At 39.3% G+C, this 20,310-nt stretch overlaps 1 protein-coding gene across 4 annotated transcripts in view; it reads right to left on the reverse strand.

Annotated features, from left to right (window-relative positions):
- The window catches only part of VAV3 (vav guanine nucleotide exchange factor 3), a 209,720-nt gene that overhangs the window by 133,909 nt on the left and 55,501 nt on the right, over positions 1–20,310 (reverse strand). For all 4 annotated transcript variants that reach the window (XM_075760092.1, XM_075760090.1, XM_075760091.1 and 1 more), the window contains exon 2: positions 8,495–8,611. In XM_075760092.1, the coding sequence (XP_075616207.1) occupies positions 8,495–8,611 (117 nt within the window). The remainder of the gene's footprint in view (positions 1–8,494; positions 8,612–20,310) is intronic.

Below are 20,310 nucleotides of genomic sequence, written 5' to 3' on the forward strand. Positions count from 1 at the left end.
AAGTTCATGCTAATTGTTTTAGAATTATTGAAGTTATATGCCTAGCAATTTGTACGGACTCTTTGGTGATGATCACTGCAACAAATTATTATATATAAGTACACTAAATTTATCTAGTGTTTGAATGGTTTCCACTCACAAACCATGGCAATCTATTTTTGTAAATTTTCAAGGACTTTTCAAAGAGGTGGTTGATGAGCTATACCATTATTCATCCCACTTGCTCACTCACCTCATCACCTAGCCCAAAACTGTAATTTATGTTCCTTAGGGCTGAAGGTCATTTTTTGTTACAACTTAAGGGAGGCTTTTAGGGAGGCTACTGAGTGCTTGACCTTTATGTAACTCTATACAAACAGAAATAATATCTACCAAATAAGGTCTTCCATACATGCCAAGCATTTCAGCAGTTTTGCAACAGGCTAGTGTTTTCTTGCTCATTTTGTCCAAAGCATTTCCACGGAGAAGGAAGCTGAAACCTCTCCATTATCTTCTGTTTCTTCATTCTCCCACATTCAACAAGTACACCTTGAAGGAGTTCAAGTCTCATTAATCTCAAATCAGTCCATCTCACTGAAACACTTGAAAACATTAACATGCTACTCCTAAAAGCAATTGTACAGCTAGATTCTTGAGCAAACCACTAAGTTTTTGGGTTTTTTTTAATTCTATCACTAAAAGAGAATGAATCACTAAAGAGAAAATGAAGATACAGAGAGCTCTGTTTTTAATGACAGTCTCGTTTTTACCAGTTCATTTCTCTTTCTCCATTTTAATACCTTTACAAAAATATGCCATAATGTCTTGGCATGTCCCCCGAAGTTCTGCAGTTTTAATATGACTTTATTAGTGAAAGTGCTCATATTTTGCTCTATTACCTCACTCATTAAATTCACCAAATAAAACAACTGAGGTTAATCTCAACTGCTTCAGTTTTATTGAAGATTTCCTAAACATTTTTCTTCTTCTCTCTTCCTGGAAAGGTATATAACTTTTTACAACTGTTGCTTTTTGTTGTGTTGATTTTGGTGTGTACTTCTCACGCACATCTGCCTGATCTTCCTGGAATCTGTTAAACCTGAGGGAATACTAACACACCAGGATCCTCAACTTCAGCATGACTTTCTGCTGCATCGTAGCCCAGATTTCCTTTGCACTGAGAGTGACTAAAATGATCACAAACTACATGACCTTAGTATATGCACTCAATATTTTCACAGCAGTTGCTTGCTTTTATGTAAACTAGCCTTTTAAGTGTCACCGGGGAGTTAGCTACAGTAGACATTATGTTATATGCTTTTAAATTAGGTAATTGTTTGATTGGTAGCAGTTGATATTTGATCTCTTTTTTTTTTTAAATCATGATTGAATATTGCGTGTTGTTTCTAGACATTTATTGCAGGACGCCTACTAGAGGGACCTATCTGTTCATATTTGTTCTGTCATAAAAACCACTGTGCTCAATTACACATTGCTTACAATATTTAAAAGAATACATAAAGTTCTTTTTCTGACAATATCTGGACACCATTTTCTCCCACAGGACCTCAAGCACAGCTCTCTGAGGCCAGGGAGCATCTATTGACATCAACAGGCGCTGGAACTAATCCTCAGATTCCCATTTCTGTAACACATTAGTTGCAAACTTCCTTCAGAGAATAGGGATAGCAACAATTTGTTGCGGCGTACCAAATCACAGACTGCTGTTCGAGGAGTGTGTAGGGCTCACAGAACTGAAAGAACAAGTATCAACATTATTTGTTGATTCTGGCACACAGGTAGAAAGGAAAAACCTGACAACCCTGTGCTAGTGAAAAATGACTCTCCAGCTTGGAATTCATAATGAAAACACTGTCTGGCACCCCATATGCGTGGGAGGGCATTTCATGCTCCATCAGGAACTTAATGCAGCAACAATGAAATTTACTGATAGAAAGGTGAATGGGAATGGATGAATACTGTAGAACTTTAAGAAAACCAAGTTTTATGTAGTTTTAGAAAGTATGATTTAAGAACCTTCTTACTTCTATGTAATGTAGCCCCTCTTTTTTCAAGCACAGTCTAAAAATAAGAAAATCTGTGCCATTTACTTGAAACAGAAGAAAACCCTCATCTTCTAACAGCAGATATCAATATTCATACAGAATGTATGCATTAAAAACATACTCATGGGGTTACCTGCTTCCCTGTTTCTTTACCTATCCTCTAACTATCTACATGCTGCTACTTCAGCTTCACCTCTCATTTCCATCCACACTGCATACACCCTTCTTTTTCTCTAATCACTGAGAGATCAAAGACTCTCCGCAATGTGCAGCACAAAGGTCAAGTCAAATTTTCATATGTTATGTCAAAGCATCTGACAATAGTTCATTTAGCCCTAGCTATTAAATGCAAGTTTTACCATTACATCAAACATTTTGTAACTGGTATTTCACAAGGCTGTTAAAAGTCTGTATTGGGTTTGCGTGGCAAGGTTTTGGTAGCAGAGGGGCTACAGGGGCGGCTTCTGTGAGAAGCTGCCAGAAGCTTCCCCCATGTCTGATACAGCCCATGTCAGTCAGCTCCAAGACAGATTCACCACTGGCCAAGGCCAAGCCCATCAGTGATGACGGTAGCATCTCTAGGATAACATAGTTAAGGAGGGGAAAACAGCATCAAGAGCAATTACAGCCAGAGAGAGGGGTGAGAATATGTGAGAGAAACAACTCTGCAGACACCAAGGTCAGTGAAGCAGCAGCAGCAGGAGCTCCAGGCACCAGAGCAGAGATTCCCCTGCAGCCTGTGGAGAAGACCATGGTGAGGCAGGGTGTCCTCCTGTAGCCCATGGAGGTCCACAGTGGAGCGGATATCCACCTGCAGCCCATGAAGGGCCCCACATCAGAGCAGGTGGAGACACCTGAAGGAGGCTGTGACCCCATGGGAAGCCTGCACTGGAGCAGGCTCCCAGCAGGACCTGTGGCCCCATGGAGAGAGGAGCCCACGCCAGAGCAGGTTTGCTGGCAGGACTTGTGACCCCCTGGGGGACCCACACTGGAGCAGTCTGTTCCTGAAGGACTGCACGCTGTGGAAGGGACCCATGCTGGAGTAGTTCATGAAGAACTGCAGCCCGTAGGAAGGACTCACATTGGAGAAGTTGGTGGAGGACTGTCTCCCATGGGAAGGACCCCATAACGGAACCGGGGAAGAGTGTGAGGAGTCCTCCCCCTGAGGAGGAGGAAGCAGCAGAGACAACATGTGATGAACTGACCACAACACCCATTCCCCGTCCCCCTGTGCAGCTAGACGGGAGGAGGTAGAGAAACAGGGAATGTTGAGCCCAGGAAGAGAGGGGGATGGTGAGGGGGAATTTTTTTTTTTTTTTTTTTTTTTTAAAAAGGCTGTTTCCATCATCAGGTCTCTCATCTGATTTTTCCCTCCAATCTTATTTCCTTGAAGGCACATTGTTCATTTACAGTTGACACATTTCTTCTGTTCCCTCCACTAGCATGCTTAAATAGTCATTGAAATCTGTCACATTAAGCAGAAGATTCCATCGTAAGATGACAAATTCAATAATCATTTTTTTATCAATTGAAGCATTTAAAATACCAGATATGGAGTCAGGTCAGCTACAGTTCATTTACACCTCACCACTAATTAGTACTTGCCAACTTCTGACATCTCAAGACAGAGTCTAGTGGATTTAAATGTGTTAGAGGCTGTAGGTACTGCACACACTCATTGCATCACTTGTCTGGTCAACAGTCTGGAAAACAGAGTGTTTCTAAACCATATTATCCTTTTTTGTTTGTGCTCAATCATTTTAAGATCATTCATATTTTGTATACATTTAGGGAGAGTAGCTCAATGAATTCTTTTAGAAATGGCAAAATGAGTTGATTACAGTAGCAGGAAAATCTGCAGCAGCCTTTTTGGCCTTTTGCATATATACAAGTTCAAGAAAGCTGCAGATTTAGGACTATATGGGAGTTGTTATTCATAGGACAAAATAATGAAGTGGAAAGTTGAGAAGCAAAAAAACAACTTCAAAAAGATAAGCTTTCTTATTCTCACCACTGCTACTAGCAATCAGAATTTTTAAAGTAATAGGTACATTATCTGATATGCAATTGAAACCCCATGCCATTTTACAGATATTCTCAGCTAACTGTACAAACACACTTAAAATCACAGAAATAACTCAGCATAAGGCTGGCTATACATTTTAATTCAGTTGTAAATCTTCCCCTCCGCTTTTTTAATGGCCTCAAGTTCACCAACTGCTTTAGGAAGCTGACTATATGCTCATTTACAGAGGCTAGTAAAATATACAGATCAGCCTATCTAAATACAGTATACTGCAGGCTCCACTTGTGCGTGGCAAGCTTCCACACAAGCACGCAATGGAAACAGCTGAACAGCAGAACCATTATGCACCTAAAAGCGTGCCCACTACAGCTATTGCAAGAATTGCACAGGCTTGTTCAATTTAGCATCTCCACCTCTGTACAAGCAGCTATTGCCGTGCACATTGGTAGCCTCATTAAAGAGTCCCACACAGCAGTATCTTTCAAATTTGTCACTGCATTTTTATCTGGTAACTTTCCAAGAAAGTGACAAAAACTGCTAAAGAGGCCAAGACTAGAGAAACCATTGCTTGTAAACACTGTTGCCATTGCTAAAACTGAAACACCAGTACCAGGAATAATTAGTCTATTTGTGCTATACTATGGCAACAAACAGTAAAAAAAGAAATCTACATCTCTACATCCAATTTTACTTTCGGAAGAGACATAAAATACTAAATACCGTGCATGAAAGACAATAATTTTTTAAACCAATTATTCTACTAATATAAAATCGTAATCTAAGATAAATTCTGTCAAAAGGACAATTAAAGAGTGCCAGAAATATCTGTTGTGTTAAATTCAACCTTAATTCAGAACTTGTTGACAATTCATTCAATGATGCAGTAATAATAATTTACACTACAAAATACATTTTCAAAACTATACTGTATTTAAAAAAAAAAGCCTAGTTATGTTTGTGGCATGAAATGTGAAACTCTCAGCAATTAATTAGAACATACAATAGTAAAAAAATTGCTGTGTATTAGGCATAATTATCAAAGATTTGAAGCATTAAGATATTTGACTTATTAATTATCTTAAATAAAGCATTGCTAGTGCACAAAAAAATCAAAACCAACCATATTAATTCCTCAGCTACTTACACAAAATAAAAACAAATCTCATTTTTAATAAGCAATACATTACATTTGTAAAAAAAACCACAAAAGCTTTGTCTTAAATACAATTTACGAGGACAAAAGATGTTCAGTATAACTAAAGAACAAGCAGAATTACCAGATTTATCTAGTTTTATACTCAAAGGACTTAAAACCAGACAAAAGATTCAGAAAAATAATAAGATATTTTGGTTAACAGTAATCACTGAACCATTTCAAACAGTCATATTGCAGCCCTGATTCACACTTGCACTCCTACACCACCTTTAACTCTATGTCTACTTATAAAAAAAGCAGCGCATAAAAATTAGTAAAAGTATGATCTCTTAAAAAAGGAATAATGCTTGAAATATACTACATTTGAATAAATAACTATTTTTAGTGCTACTTCAGATAATTTTTAGAACCTTCCCTGTGAAATTAGGGTAATGCAACCTATGACTCAAAAGCAGAAACTGAAGTTGAACTGAACATATGCTGGCAATGACAGATCAAACAGATACGTAGGAGGTTGTGAACAATAGACTGGAAAAAGCTTTTACATATAGAATAACTAATCATAGGCTTACAGAATATACTTCAGGCTGTGTAAATTAGAATAGTCACATTAACCTACCACAGCTGTATCTGAGCTTTACAGCAGGTTAGAAAAAACAACAGATTTAAAAACTAATTGCCAAGAAGAAACTTACAAGGGCAGCTACATGGGTGAATTTTGAGCACTTGAGACTAAAGAAACATGCCATGTGGTTTTACCATGTATAGGCCTAGGGTTTCTGATTCCACACTATTTATGTCAAAAGTGATTTCAACAGACAGCACTCACACACCCATCTTCACACATTTCATTTACCTTTAACTCAGCAGTGTTTCGATTGCCTAGACCTTGACGATGGTGATGATAGGGTTGAGTGTTAACGGGTAAGAATCAGGGGGAAGGGCAACAAGGCAGATATCGTGGTGGGAGTCTGTTATAGACCACTCAACCAAGATGGAGATGCAGATAAAATATTCTATAAGCAGCTGGAAGAAGTCTTACAATTGCTAGCCCTTCTTCTCGAGGAGGACTTCAACTTACCAGACACGTGCTGGAAATACAATACAGCAAAGAGGAAACAGTCCAGGAGGTTCCTGGAATGTGTGCAAGAGAACTTCCTGACATAGCTGGTAAGTGAGCCAACTAGGGAAGGTGCCCCGCTGGACCTGTTGTTCATGAACAGAGAAGGACTTGTGGGCAATGTGATGACAGGAGATCGTCTTGGGCATAATGATCATGAAATGACAGAGTTTTCAATTCTTGGAGAAGTAAAGAGGAGGGTCAGCAGAACTGCTACCTTGGACTTCAAGGGCAGACTTTGATCTGTTTAGGAGACTGGCTGACAGTCCCTTGGGAGGCAGTCCTGAGGGCAGAGGAGTCCTGGAAGGTTAGACATTCTTCAAGAAAGAAATCTTAAAAGGTGCAGAAGGAGGCCATCCCTGTGTGCCAAAAGACGAGCCAGCAGGGAAGACCACCAGCCTAGATGAATAGAGAGCTTTGATTGGAACTCAAAAAAAAAAAAAAAAAAAAAAAAGAGGCAGAGTTTACAACCTTTGGAAGAAGGGGCATGAAGCTCAGGAGGACTACAAAGATGTCATGAGGTTATGCAGGGAGAAAATTAGAAGGGCCAAAGCCCAGCTAGAACTTCATTTGGCTACTGCCGTAGAAGACAATAAAAATGTTTCTATAAATACATTAGCAACGAAAGAAGGGCCAAGGAGAATCTCCATCCTTTATTGGATGCAGGGGGAGGAACATAGTCACAAAGGATGAGAAAGACTGATACGCTTATACCTTCTTTGCCTCAGTCTTTGGACCAGTGGTTCTCCAGGTACCCAGCCCCTTGAGCTGGAAGACAGGGAGCAGAATGAAGCCCCCATAATCCAAGGGGAAAGAGTTAGCGACCTGCTATACTACCTAAATATACACAAGTCCATGGGGCTGGATGGGATCCACCCAAGGGTACTGAAGGAGCTGGTGGAAGTGCTCACCAAGCCACTTTCCATCATTTATCAGCGGTCCAGGCTAACCCAGAAGGTCCCAATTGACTGGAGGTTAGCAAATCAAGCACACCCTCAGCCAGTTTGCCAACAACAAAGATGGGCAGGAGTGTTCATCTGCTTGAAGGCAGGAAGGCTCCACAGAGGAATTTGGACAGGCTGGATTCATGGGCCGAGGCCAACTGTATGATGTCCAAAAAGGCCAAGTGCTGGGTCCTGCACTTGGGTCACAACAACCCCATGCAACACTACAGGTTTTGGGGGAACAGTGGCTGGAAAGCTACTCGGTGGACAAGGACCCAGGGTATTGGTCGACAGACAGCCGAATATGAACCAGCAGTGTGCCCACAAAGGCCAACAGCATCCTGGCTTGTACCAAAAATGGTGTGACCAGCAGGACAAGGGAAGTGATCATCCCCCTGTACTCAGCACTGGTAAGGCTGCACCTCAAATACTACATACAATTTTAGGCCCCTCACTACAAGAGGGGCATTGAGGTGCTGGACTGTGTCCAAAGAAGGGTAACAACACTGGTGAAGGGTCTGGAGAACAAGTCTTATGAGGAGCAGCTGAGGGACCTGGAGTTGTTTAGCCTGGGGAAAAGAAGGCTCAGAGGAGACCTTACAGCTTTCTACAACTATCTGAAAGAAGGTTATAGCGAGGTAGGGGTCAGGCTCTTCTCCCAATTAACAAGTGATAGGACAAGAGGAAACAGCCTCAAGTTGTGCCAGGTAGAATATCAAGAAAAGTTTCTTCACCAAAAGGGTTGTCAATCATTGGAACAGACTGCCCAGGGAAGTGGTGGAGTCACCATCCCTGGAGGTATTTAAAAGACGTGTAGATGTGGCACTTATGGGCATGGTTTAGCGGTGGACTTGGCAGTGCTAGGTTAACAGTTGGACTTGGTGATCTTAAAGGTCTTTTCCAATCTAAACGATTCTATGGTCTTTCAATCTGTTTGTTGTTTTTGTTTGGTGTGTTTGGGTTTTTTTGTTTTTTTTTTTTTATTTATCTATGCTTTTCACACCTTCAGAACTTTCCTACCAGGGATTTTTCTCTGCCCTTTATTAACCCCTCAAATGTAAATCTATTTCATCTGCTTTCTCAATTCTTCCTCACTGTCTTTTTACTAATGAATGCTCATCCATTAGTCATAATTTCTCTACCACATCTACCATGAAAGTCTTCTACACTCAAGCAGCAGGATTTAATTAAAAGAACCCTTACCTTTCCAAAATCTCTGACGTCAAACAAATCGAATGCTTCAAAAAGTTCACTTTTCTTCATCCCAAATATTTCACAACATGCCGAAAGAAAAGTCCTTATATTCTTCAAGCAAAGAAACTAGGAGAAAGAAAACGAGAACACTAAGCATCAAATATGCCAATTAGCAACTTGCGTACTCACTTTGGTCACAAATACATTACAAACTCACTGATACAATTCTTTGTAAGCCAGCACTTCCACTATGCTGTGATCTTCCATTGGCTCTAATTCAGCCATAAGAGTTCCATTTAGACTCAAAAGCATTAACCAAATTCTGAGTAGATGCTTTGTGAACAGAAACTATTTTCTTTCTACGTAAACAAAGAGAAACGACAATATGCTACAAAGATACAAATTAGTCTAGATACAGACTTGTCAATTCTCTACACACAACATAGAACAAAACAAATGAAATTACCTTAATAAAATTATATTAATGAGAAAGTCATTCTTCATGTATACATTAAGTATCTTCAGCTATTAAGATAAAAGTCTAATTTGAATGGTTAATGAACACAGGTGCACTGTTTTAACACATTAAAGACATTATGAATACATTCTCTCCATATGGAACACAGGAATGGATGAAATTTGCAATTGAGAAGTCATTCACAAAGTATCTAGTGTGGATTTAAGATCCTCAAACCACCTTGCTTTCTGTACTGAACCAAAGGCTATTTCCCTTGAAGTTATCCACATGCATCAATGATCATCTGTGTCTGGAAAAGAACAAAGCTTCTGACACAATGTTCTCCTTATAAGGCTTATAATGCATTTTCCTGTAGACTATTTTTTGAAAGACCTTACTAATACAAAAGACGATAACTATAGATAGCACTGCAGTAACTAAAGAGGGATAGCTAAAACGCACAATATCCGTTATTGATAATGATTAGCACCATAAGGTACTAGTACCTTATGAGGACATTAGCTCCATAAAGATGTTGTTGTAGAGACTTATAATCCACTATGCTGTACAGTTCAAAAGCAAATATAATATTTATAAGCAACACCATTTCAAATGACCCAGCACTGTGCTTCGAATATGCTTTTTAAACGTACTGACACAATAATTGATTAAAAATTAGCTTCTAGAATTCTCCATGTTATAGTGGAATCATAATAATGAGGACTGTTTACATTAAGACGGATTAATAGAATTGCTATATGTTCCAACTTACTGTTGTTCTGCAGCCCCGAGAAGGACTTGGGGGTACTGACTGATGAGAAGCTCAACGTGAGCCGGCAGTGTGCACTTGCAGCCCAGAAAGCCAACCGTGTCCTGGGCTGCATCAAAAGAGGTGTGACCAGCAGGTCGAGGGAGGTGATCCTGCCCCTCTACTCCACTCTTGTGAGACCCCACCTGGAGTACTGCATCCAGCTCTGGGGACCTCAGTACAGGAGAGACATGGAGCTGTTGGAGAGAGTCCAGAGGAGGGCCACGAAGCTGATCAAAGGGCTGGAGCACCTCTCCTATGAGGACAGGCTGAAAGAGTTGGGACTGTTCAGCCTGGAGAAAAGAAGGCTCCGGGGAGATCTAATTGTGGCTTACCAGTTTCTGAAGGGGGCCTACAGGAAAGATGGAGAGGGACTGTTTATCAGGGAGTGTAGTGACAGGACAAGGGGGAATGGGTTTAAGCTGAAGGAGGGTCGATTTAGATTAGATGTTAGAAAGAAATTCTTTACTGTTAGAGTGGTGAGGTACTGGAACAGGTTGTCCAGAGAAGCTGTGGATGCCCCATCCCTGGAAGTGTTTAAGACCAGGTCAGATGAGGCTTTGGGCAACGTGGTCTAGTGGAGGGTGTCCCCGCCCATGGCAGGGTGTTGGAACTACATGATCTTTGAGGTCCCTTCCAACCCAAACCATTCTATGATTCTATGATTATAAAAGAGTAGTTTTATACTGATACAGAGTGTCACAGTCATAGCTTTCCTGAATGCAGAGTAATAAATACCCAAACCGCTCACTCGGACAAAATATGTCCCCACTTTGCCTTCAGCATGAGACAACAAAATACCAATTCAATAGGGAGCCCTACTTCATGTCTTATATGAAAAAACAGAGCACCTGACAGATCAGATGTACAGCCAGGTTACACATGTGAAAGCATCGATTCAACAAGAGGAGTTTCAAGAGTAGACAACTCTAGTAGATGGTTGTTGACATCAAGACAACAGCAGACAAACTAACCATAAAGCATCACAAAAGCCATCACAAAAGCAATCTCTGACAAAGCAAAAGCACCCAGGAAGGCATCTGTGACTGACAACCGCCACTTGAAGTGTAAGAGGCCACAGATGTCCCAGGTGGAGCTGTAGCCTCCAGTCCAAACAGTTCTGTCAGTACATGCTCCCAGCTCACATGGGGCAGCCAGTGCTGGTCTATGTACTGGGCTGCTCAAGGACAACAGTGAATTTATGCTGGACTGCTTTTATGCCTAGTGAAGTTTGAAAAATGAGTCTAGCTTGCTTAGTCAATATCACAAGCTTCTCTGTTTTGCAAAGATCATCATTTTCAAGCCAAAATTACAAGGTTAGAGATGCAAAACATACATGCTTCTTCCACCATGACACTTGCAGAAAAAACAAGAACATGAGCTGGTTTGGGACTCCACTGCTTTGAAAACAAGATGGCACGTACAAAGTGATAATTGTTTTCTGATATATTTTTTCCACAAGTTTTTTATTATTTTTTCTTAAAAGCCATCAACAGCCACTGGGTTTGTCCAATGCAGAATACTGATGGAACTTGAATACCGATTTATTTCTTACATTGAAATTCTCACAACCACTGATGAATTTTTTCCTCACTGGAAAATTCCGCTGCCTTTTTAAAACCTAAGTTTTGAGTTTAGATTAGCTAGTGCTGAAGTCTGCCAGTGCACAGAAAGCTTACAGCTGCATTAAGTTGTTTACCTCTGAAGAGAGCAAGAAGTTAAGGGAAAGACAGGAGCAGTCATGGGCCTAAAATCCAGCCTAGATTTGTTAGAGAGCATTTTAGTGAGTTGCATTTAGCTTTTTCATGTAGCTAAAAGAACCATTTAATGTATCAGCAGTTACGCACACACAAACTGCCCTTCCTATTCTGTGAAATTTCTCCAATTCTTCTTAACAAAGGTCTCCTACAATCAAAGATAAAGATGACATTTTTTTCAACAAGATTTATCAGTTACTTTGAATTTGGAGGGAATTTAGGGACATCAGCCTTTTGTGTTTAAATTATCATTACTATGAATTACACGCAAATAGGTGTGAGAGCATATTACAAGAAATTAAGTTTCTCTTAGCCCACTGCTTTAAAGGAAATGTTAAAGTACCTACACTGTAAGTAATAAATTAAGTTCTTTAGAATATTCTAATAGAGACCAAAGAAGAATCTAATTCCCCCCCTCCCTTTTTTTAAATACTAATTCATTAAGTGCTAAAGTGCACTTAACATATATCATATGTTAAACAGACACAACATAATTATAATCTAATATTCAATAACCATATGACAACACAGCAGCTATATTACATTTCTTGTAGGCTCTAGAAACCACAGACTAAGCATTTGTCAAATCTACCTGCACTTGAGATGGGACCACATCATCAATGAATGTACGCCAAACGGTGCCTTTAGCAGAATAGGCCTCCTGACAAAACAGTCTAACCCCCCTGCTAGTTCAAAGACTACTTGGTGGGTTTAGTTGGGCATCTAATGATTCTGTATCCATCGATTCTCTTGTAAAATGAAAATGAAAGGCTTATTACTAAATGATTGAGCTAACCACAGTAGCTACAAGGATAAAACTGTGAGACTACTAAAAAGTGTGTTCATATTTACATGCACTCATTTTGCAATAAAATACATGAGAGAAAAAGCTTTAGAAAGAGCTCATTATATGCTACTCATGTTTTATAAAAGTTATTTGATTATATTACCCAGAAAGATTTCTAAAACTTTACATTGCAGTCATTTAAAGAAACAATTTTCCTTAATGAAAACAAAGATTTTTATCACTATGGTTACTGTATGAAGAAGTAATAATTAGCAAAAGAAACCTCCAAGTTATAAAAGAGCATACACCTAAAATCTAGAAGTTCTATAAAAGACAACCCTCCTCGCTGGCAATAAGAAAAAGGCACCACCAGTCTGCAGTCTCTCATTAGTAAGTACAGTCCTCAGGATATTTGGAAACCTACTACATTATTGTGTTTCTTTTTCAAAGAAAAACATTATACTTTGGCACACCACAAGGGAGATTGTTAAAGACAAAGAGCAGTTGGGTACCCAGTTCTCTCAGAGATGCAAGGAGAGCTAAATATCTCTCACTTGGTTTCATATCCAAAAGTCTCCTCCACAGGAAATGTTGTCTTTCAGTACAAGAACTGGTTTCTCTTTGTTAAGACAGAACATAAAAACATTCTCTTGAAAAAGTTAATGTTGCCTTTTTTTTTCTTAATTATATGGCTATACTAGGAGACAGCAGTCCAGAATTCTTATTACATGGATCAGTAAAACTATTGCAGTAGGGTAGTATAAGCCATGAGTCCAAATGAGTTTGCACTAGTGAAAAATACAGCTTGTATCTGGCTCATCTCCAGGTATACCAAGAGAGGAGAGCACACCCAGAGACATATCAACAAAAATCACAACCTGTTGGGGTTCAGAACCCTGAGAACAATTTTCAATATTAAAATCTGTAGATTTTCAAGACATTTCTGAAGCACCCTACTGTTTCACAGCATAAGTAGTTACACTACTACGAAACAATACTGTTGTCATTGTCAGGGCTGCTGAAATGGTACAACTCTTGTGATAAACCACTGTGTTTTTATGGAACAGATTAGAGTTTCAGTGGCCTCTGGTCCATTCTGCACTGAATTTATTTTTGTAAGAGGCATTAACACAGAATTTATTGAAAAGAAAAGCACATTCACAAAAAAAAAGTATCACCTAAAAAAGCAGGTATGGTGTATATAATTGGGACTGCATTTGTCTGAACTTAGCAGAAGAGAGTGGGCAAACCAAATTATACTAAGTTCCACAGAAAATGCATGCTGTTTTCTACCATATCATTTGCCACTTCACACAAAAGAAGCATTTGTTTGAGGCTTTTTCAACACAGTACATGGTTACATGTGCTGACAGAAATGTACAGAAATATTTTACAAAGAGTACTGAATAGAAATGACCAATTAGACACAAAAAGCACAGGCAGGACTATAGCTGCCCACAGGGAAGAGGGATTTCTTTAACCAGGCCTCTAACGAAGTGAAAGATGAAATGCAAAATTTAAAAAAAAAAAAAATCCACCATTTCATATGTCCTCTATTCATATTATCTTAGGCATATTTCTCAGAAAATATATTCTAGCACTGAAGTATTTCAATAGAATAAAGGTCCTTTTGGTACAGACCATAATATTCAGTATCTAGATGTATCTTTTGTACTAAAAGCACTCCTAAGGGCGTTCAGAGACCAACACAAATTCTGCTGCAAGACATTTGAAATGAAATTCCAACGTAGCAACATCAGTCAGACAAGTGAAAACTGAAAGGCCAAGAAGTGACAGGTATTTAAGAAAGACAGAGTTCTAATCCACTTTCACCTTTTTTTTTTTTAAATTACCAATAGTGGAGAAAACAGCTGTTTGTATTTATTTCAGCATCCACCTCCTTTTTATTATGGTGATCTAGTCACAAGCAAGGAAGAAAGCTTGGGTAGCTGCAGTTTCCTTCTATTTGTATTTGGATCAACAGACATTCATACTACATTTAGGACAAACCAGAGAATATACTGAAGCCTGAGCATCTGAGACAGTCTCAATAATGCTGGGCTATAAAGGGGTATCAAAACCAAAATGGATCACTGTTACTCTACGTCAAAGAAGGTGTGTTTTTTCCAGTGTGATGCACTTCTGCTGACATTGTATACCCATCCCTTCATCACTACACTTCACACTTTTTTGCACGTTGCGTTCACAGCCCCGCGCACGAGGTTCCCGACAACTGCGTGAGAACTGAGGTCAGTCACTCCTATCCACCATCACATAGAAGTTAAGATGAAAGAGTAAAAATGTAGAAAAAGAAAGACTTCGCCAATTGTCCACTAAATCCACTTTGCCTGCAGTGAAGGCAATAAGGCATGTCATTCAGGTAAAGTCCAGAAATCTTCCCCTGCTATTCCTCCTCTAAATGGCACCAGTTTATAAACTACACAACTGCAGCTATTCGCCTTTGCCTAGTCTTTAAACAGCCTTAAAGGCATAAACAGGTGGGGGGTTATGTAACACCAAGCATTTTATGACAAAAATAGTTGAGGAAAGGCCAGACGTTCAAAACAAGTGTATAAAAGGGAAGTGATCAGATGAGCAAATTTGGCTTCAATTCATGCATCTCAGAAGGCACAATCACTTTTTTTAATTTGTGAAATACTGATGTTACATGCAAGAAGGCACATACAGGCTTGTGAAGATGGGAGATTTTTCTAGTAGTCATTTATTATCTTAGAAAAGCAGAATTGCACAAGAATAGAAGGGAGAATAGAAGATGAACAGATCATTGCTGTAACACTTACATGCTCTTCCTACACCTCAGGATTTACTGTAAAACATGGGTTCCTGACCTTTCCTGTCCGTTTCTGGGATGCTGATGAGAACAGATTAGCTGGTAATATCTCATTTTGATTTCCACTCTGTTCCTGAGAATATATGCAAAAAGGAAAATAATGCAGTTATACCTCTTGAGCACAAGGAGCAATGTGAAAACTGCCATAATGGATTTAACTGGAAGAATTGCTTTTCTACATTCCATCGCCAAGATTGATATGTGCAAGTTGTTTCAGTGAGAAAGCAAGCACTGCAACAGAATAACTTGTCTCCTCAAAGTTTCCTTCAAAGAAGTTGGTTAGTGCCCTCAGGGTTGCAGATTTTTCTCTTTTCACTTGTTTCAGTATTTGTTGCAACAACTGTGTTGACAGTATAGAATTTATGTTACTCCTAACGCTGTTTGAATCCTGCTAAGTCCAAATCTAAGAGAGATCCAGGAACTCCCTGTTGTAACCAAACAGCGCCATCGCCTCCTCTAGCCACAAACTGAAGATACTGTGACCACAGCAAAGTTACACAGCAGCAAGACCAAAATTGTACCTTGAACCTATATACATAAAAAAACAATCATAACTATAGATACAGACCCAAGGGTTTCATCAGCTCCTACATAACGTGTGAACATAGGAAATGTCTAACTTGAAATTCTTTCAGCCACATCCAATAAAGGAAGAAAGTTCAGTAGAGATACAGCTGCTCATCTACCCTTTCTGTAAGCCTGGCCAGTCAGTTCCCTGACACATGCCATCTTTGACAGACCAATCCCAAAAGCAGGGTTACCAAAATAGAAGCATGTTACACCTCTATTAGATGACATTATTTTTTTTTATATTATTTTGTTTTTAATATCTGTATGTTCATTAACACCAGATTACTAGGTACTCAGTCAAAGCAGGGGCTCACTGTAGTACTGACAGAATTGTACATTCAGGGTTAACAATTCAAGAGAGAAATCATTCCTGGCTCCTTCACAGATTTCGGCAGCCAAAGCAGATTAGATTAGTTCTGCTCTGCCAACAGGAGTAATTATCACTATATGCAGTAAAAAATAGCTGTAAGGATTTCTAAGTGAATGAAGTACGGACCCACTGATGAAGTCTTAATTCAACATCTATTCATGTCTTTTCCTAAGCCAGCAAGAGAGAAAAGAGCAATATCAGAGTCAAGAACGGAAGTTTTAGTGTTTCTATTGTTCCTATAGATGCCACTTTTCTTGTAAAGATCTTTAAATCCAGAGTCTTACTGAGGGTAGGCAATGCAAAAGGGCCATAAGGAATTTAAAGACTAAGTCAATGTGAGAGGATGAGCGCTCCTATTTTCAGTAAGTGAAAGCTACAAGGCTGTCTCCAGAGATTTTTGGGGGGTTTAAGTGTCACAACACTACAAGTAAGCATTATGCTTTTTCTCACTCTTAGATAAAACATATTAACTTGCAAATTACATTTAAAGAAGAAACTAACACACACAGGAAGAACACATCACTCACAAAGGAATTCAGTTTTAGGTTCTGCATTTAGCCTCTTGTTCTGCAAACCATCTCCATCATTCAGAGGATCAATATTTTTAAAGCCTTAAGCAGAAGCAAACAAGCCAAATATTAAATACCACCTAAACTGTGCTCTCCAAAAGGTTACAAAGCAGATACACTAATTAAGATGGAGGCAACAGCACACTGAGTTCTTGAAGAGGCAGGCTCATTATCAGTATCTCAGCAGTTTACAGCCTATGCCGTAGCTCTTCGTATAGTCGCTTAGAGTAATTTTTGGGTAGCAAAACATGCAAGATTGCTACCATTACATACCTGTGAAGAATTTTGCTACGAAATGTGCCACACAAAGAACAACAGGCTTTCCCTAATTCAGACAATTAAGGAATAGCTAGAGAGATCTATAGTGTTATTAGCTTACTAGATGGGGGCATTCTTTGAAGGCCTACACAATGCATAGAATGTTGTATGAACTATAAAAACATATTAAATTCCTTTGAACCATTGCTAACACAGTATGAATATCAATAGCATGTTCTTTATTTGCTCGGTTAATGTAGTAATTAAATATTCATAGAAAAGCTCTTAAAATTCCTGACTACTGTTCAATTGTGTCTGTTGCATTTTGGCTTATGAGGTTTTGTGTATGTACGTTTGCTCTCTTCTGTGCTTCAAAGAAAGAAAATGGAAATTGCAACTTTAAAAAAAAAGCTGAGGAAGCACAATGGATGCTCAGCTTTTATTAGAACTGATATAGAGTGAACAGAGGGCAGAGAGGAAAAAAGCTCAGGACATGTCAAGCATTCCTGACTCTCTCCTTGGCTATGCTGGCACTACAGCATTGGTTAAGCAAGTGAGGGCAAAGCAGCATTTAAATTCTCTGTGTCCCTTAAGTCAAGTACTCCTACAAGCCATGAAACTTGCAGCTTCTAGTTAATGGTCACAAATACATTCAACAAACATCTTCCATGTCCTACCACGTGCATCAGAACTGGAGTCACTAGGCTGCCTGAAGAAGCAAGAAAACTTTTCTCCTTTACCTATTGCAAGATGAAGAATAAAAGAGAGCTTTGGGAAAGCACGTGGTCACTAAACAGATGGGAATTTTTAGACCCTAGAGCCCCAACTACAGGAATTCCCCAAGTGTAATTGGCAAGAGGCACGGGTGGGAGCTCAGGACAGCATCTTGTTGCAAAGGGCTATTTTTTGAGTAGCCCTTTGCTCCCCTCTAGCAAGACTTAACAAGTCTATTCTGCAGTATCTTGTCAAAAAGACCAGCAATTGGAACACAGTATTAAGTACGCAAAGCGCAGAGAGATTAGCTAGGGGGTTCCTGTGCACAGTTACCTTTTCAAATAACTAGCCCTATCTGTCTTACATCCCAAAGTTCCATCCCTAAAATGTCTTTCAATCTCAGTGTCTTACAAACAAATGCAAAAAGAAGGAAGACAAAGGGAACATAGAAAACAGTCCTCAGGAGAACAAAACAGGAGGAAGACAGCGGCAAGGAAATGAAAAGAGGACCACAGGAAAAGGAACAGGAAACGGGTCAGACACACAGTGAAACAAAAGTTTAAAAAGATCCAGTGGGAAAGACTACTGAAGTAAAAACGGACTTGACTCATGCTAATGATTAAATTGTGGGAAAACATGAAACAAAAGCCAAACACAAGAAAATTATATGTTAAAATTTGGTGTTTAAATGCTTCCGGCAAAACTATTTATGAAACTGCCATTTAAAAGTGAGACAGTAGTCACTGTGCTGTAAATTGTATTTACAATTGTGACATGGAAAATTGCTTCTGTAAGAAGCAGAACTGTAAAGGACACTGATTTTGTACTTGGATGTATTATCACTTGTCCTAACACAGGGTTTCTAATCACTCACATTTCAACTTAGTTGATGAAATATTAGCAGTTGTATGAAACTTTTATAGACACAGACACCTCAAATCTTATACCTACCTAATGTATTTAAATTTATTGGGGGGGAGGGGAACCCTAAAGCCTACAGCCTAGCTGATACATTTAAACAGCAAAATGAATAGAAAACCTCAAACAAATTAGCACGCAATGTTTTCATGATCAGAGGAAAATAACACACACAGCCACACAATGAAAAACCTTAAAACCACAGTATGAAATACAGATCTTCACACCAGTGGTAAGAGAATACCCAACGCATTTGTTTCATATTGTTAGCCTGGCACACTAAGATGCTGCTTCCATTCTATCTTAGTATCTTTTATTCATGACTCTGCTTGGTTTTTACAAGTCTCTAATGTTAGTGTAACAACATGAGAAGACGCCTGCCTTTGCCTATACCTGCGCAAGGGAAATTAATTTTGGGGTGTAAGGAGCCCTATAAAGCTGTGGCAAAAGACTTTCATACAGGCTAAAGTCACAGCATCCATCTGAAGGATCCACACTTGACTTCAGTTCCATTACAGACACACAAGCCGTTTGGCTATTTCTACCCCACTCCTAAAAATAAACACCATAGAATTCATCATCTGAACTGGATCTCCTCTGTGAATAAATTGTGGCCCTAGTGCCCTGGACACAGGCCCTACAAGGCCAGCCCTGGCTCTCAACTATGTAATTCCTTTACAAAGACCTACAGTGTGGTTATTTTAAGATTTTTTTTTTTAAGTTAGCAGGTACTGGCTTGTTCTCCTCTAAGCACCTTTTTTAAAAGTCTCAAAAGCTGTTAACACTGAATTTAACACAACAGGGAGGGGGGGGGAACTTCACAGGGTTAGTCAGCATCTATTAAAGGTGTCCCTAACCCAAACAATTGCTCTTCTATTTCTTACCAGCAGATCAAATAAATCATGTACTAGGTCTATGATTTCCAACAGGAAGGAACAATATTCTTATTAACATTCATTAGTGTTAACATACAGGATTCATTAAATACTTCAAATGTTTTCTTGAATTGCATGTGAGTAGTCTTTTCCAAGCTCTTATGATCATGGAATAAATTTCTAGCAAGACCTTAAGGATGTAAGTACAGGACTCTACAAATTGCCAAATAAGAATAGGGCTGTCCTCTAGTTACCCATTTTAAAAATCCACTGTTCTATTTTTGCTGGTGTGTCACTTCAGGTTTGCAGTTTATTAGACCATGCTCTCTGTGGCAAGGACAGGGTTTTCTCCTATATTCAGAGAACACTTCTCAAGGATTGCAAGTCAAGTAGAACAGCTAAGTCCAAAAGCCCAAACCACAAACCAGTGGGAATAGCCATGAATGAAAAACAAACTCCAACAATAAATTTGCAGGATTAAAAGTGAAAACTCAGTAGTCACAGAGTGCACTGACTACATTTTTACACTTTGTGATATTCTCTGGAGCTTCAACATACTGACCTGGCACCAAATGTCATCTTTCATGCAGAGTGCCATACAGTTCGGATCTCAAAGTTGAGGAAGGAAATCAAACTCTTATCTGCTCAAACTTATCATACACTTGCACTGAGCTCCATTTTACTTATCATGCTGAGAGGCAAACTACCACCAGCACACTGACCATCACAGCCTGCGTTGCTCTGCCAACTTTCCCAGCAGCCACCCACCCTGCCAAACCCCTCCGACTATTTCCTGGCAAGCCCATCAGGAGCCATACAACAGAGAAGGCTGAACACTAGCTAGAATAAAGACCATACTGGATGCAAAATTCTCCAGTGCCCCAGCAGATC

The sequence above is a fragment of the Balearica regulorum genome, chromosome 8, assembly GCF_011004875.1.
Source record: "Balearica regulorum gibbericeps isolate bBalReg1 chromosome 8, bBalReg1.pri, whole genome shotgun sequence".
Lineage (NCBI taxonomy): Eukaryota > Metazoa > Chordata > Aves > Gruiformes > Gruidae > Balearica > Balearica regulorum.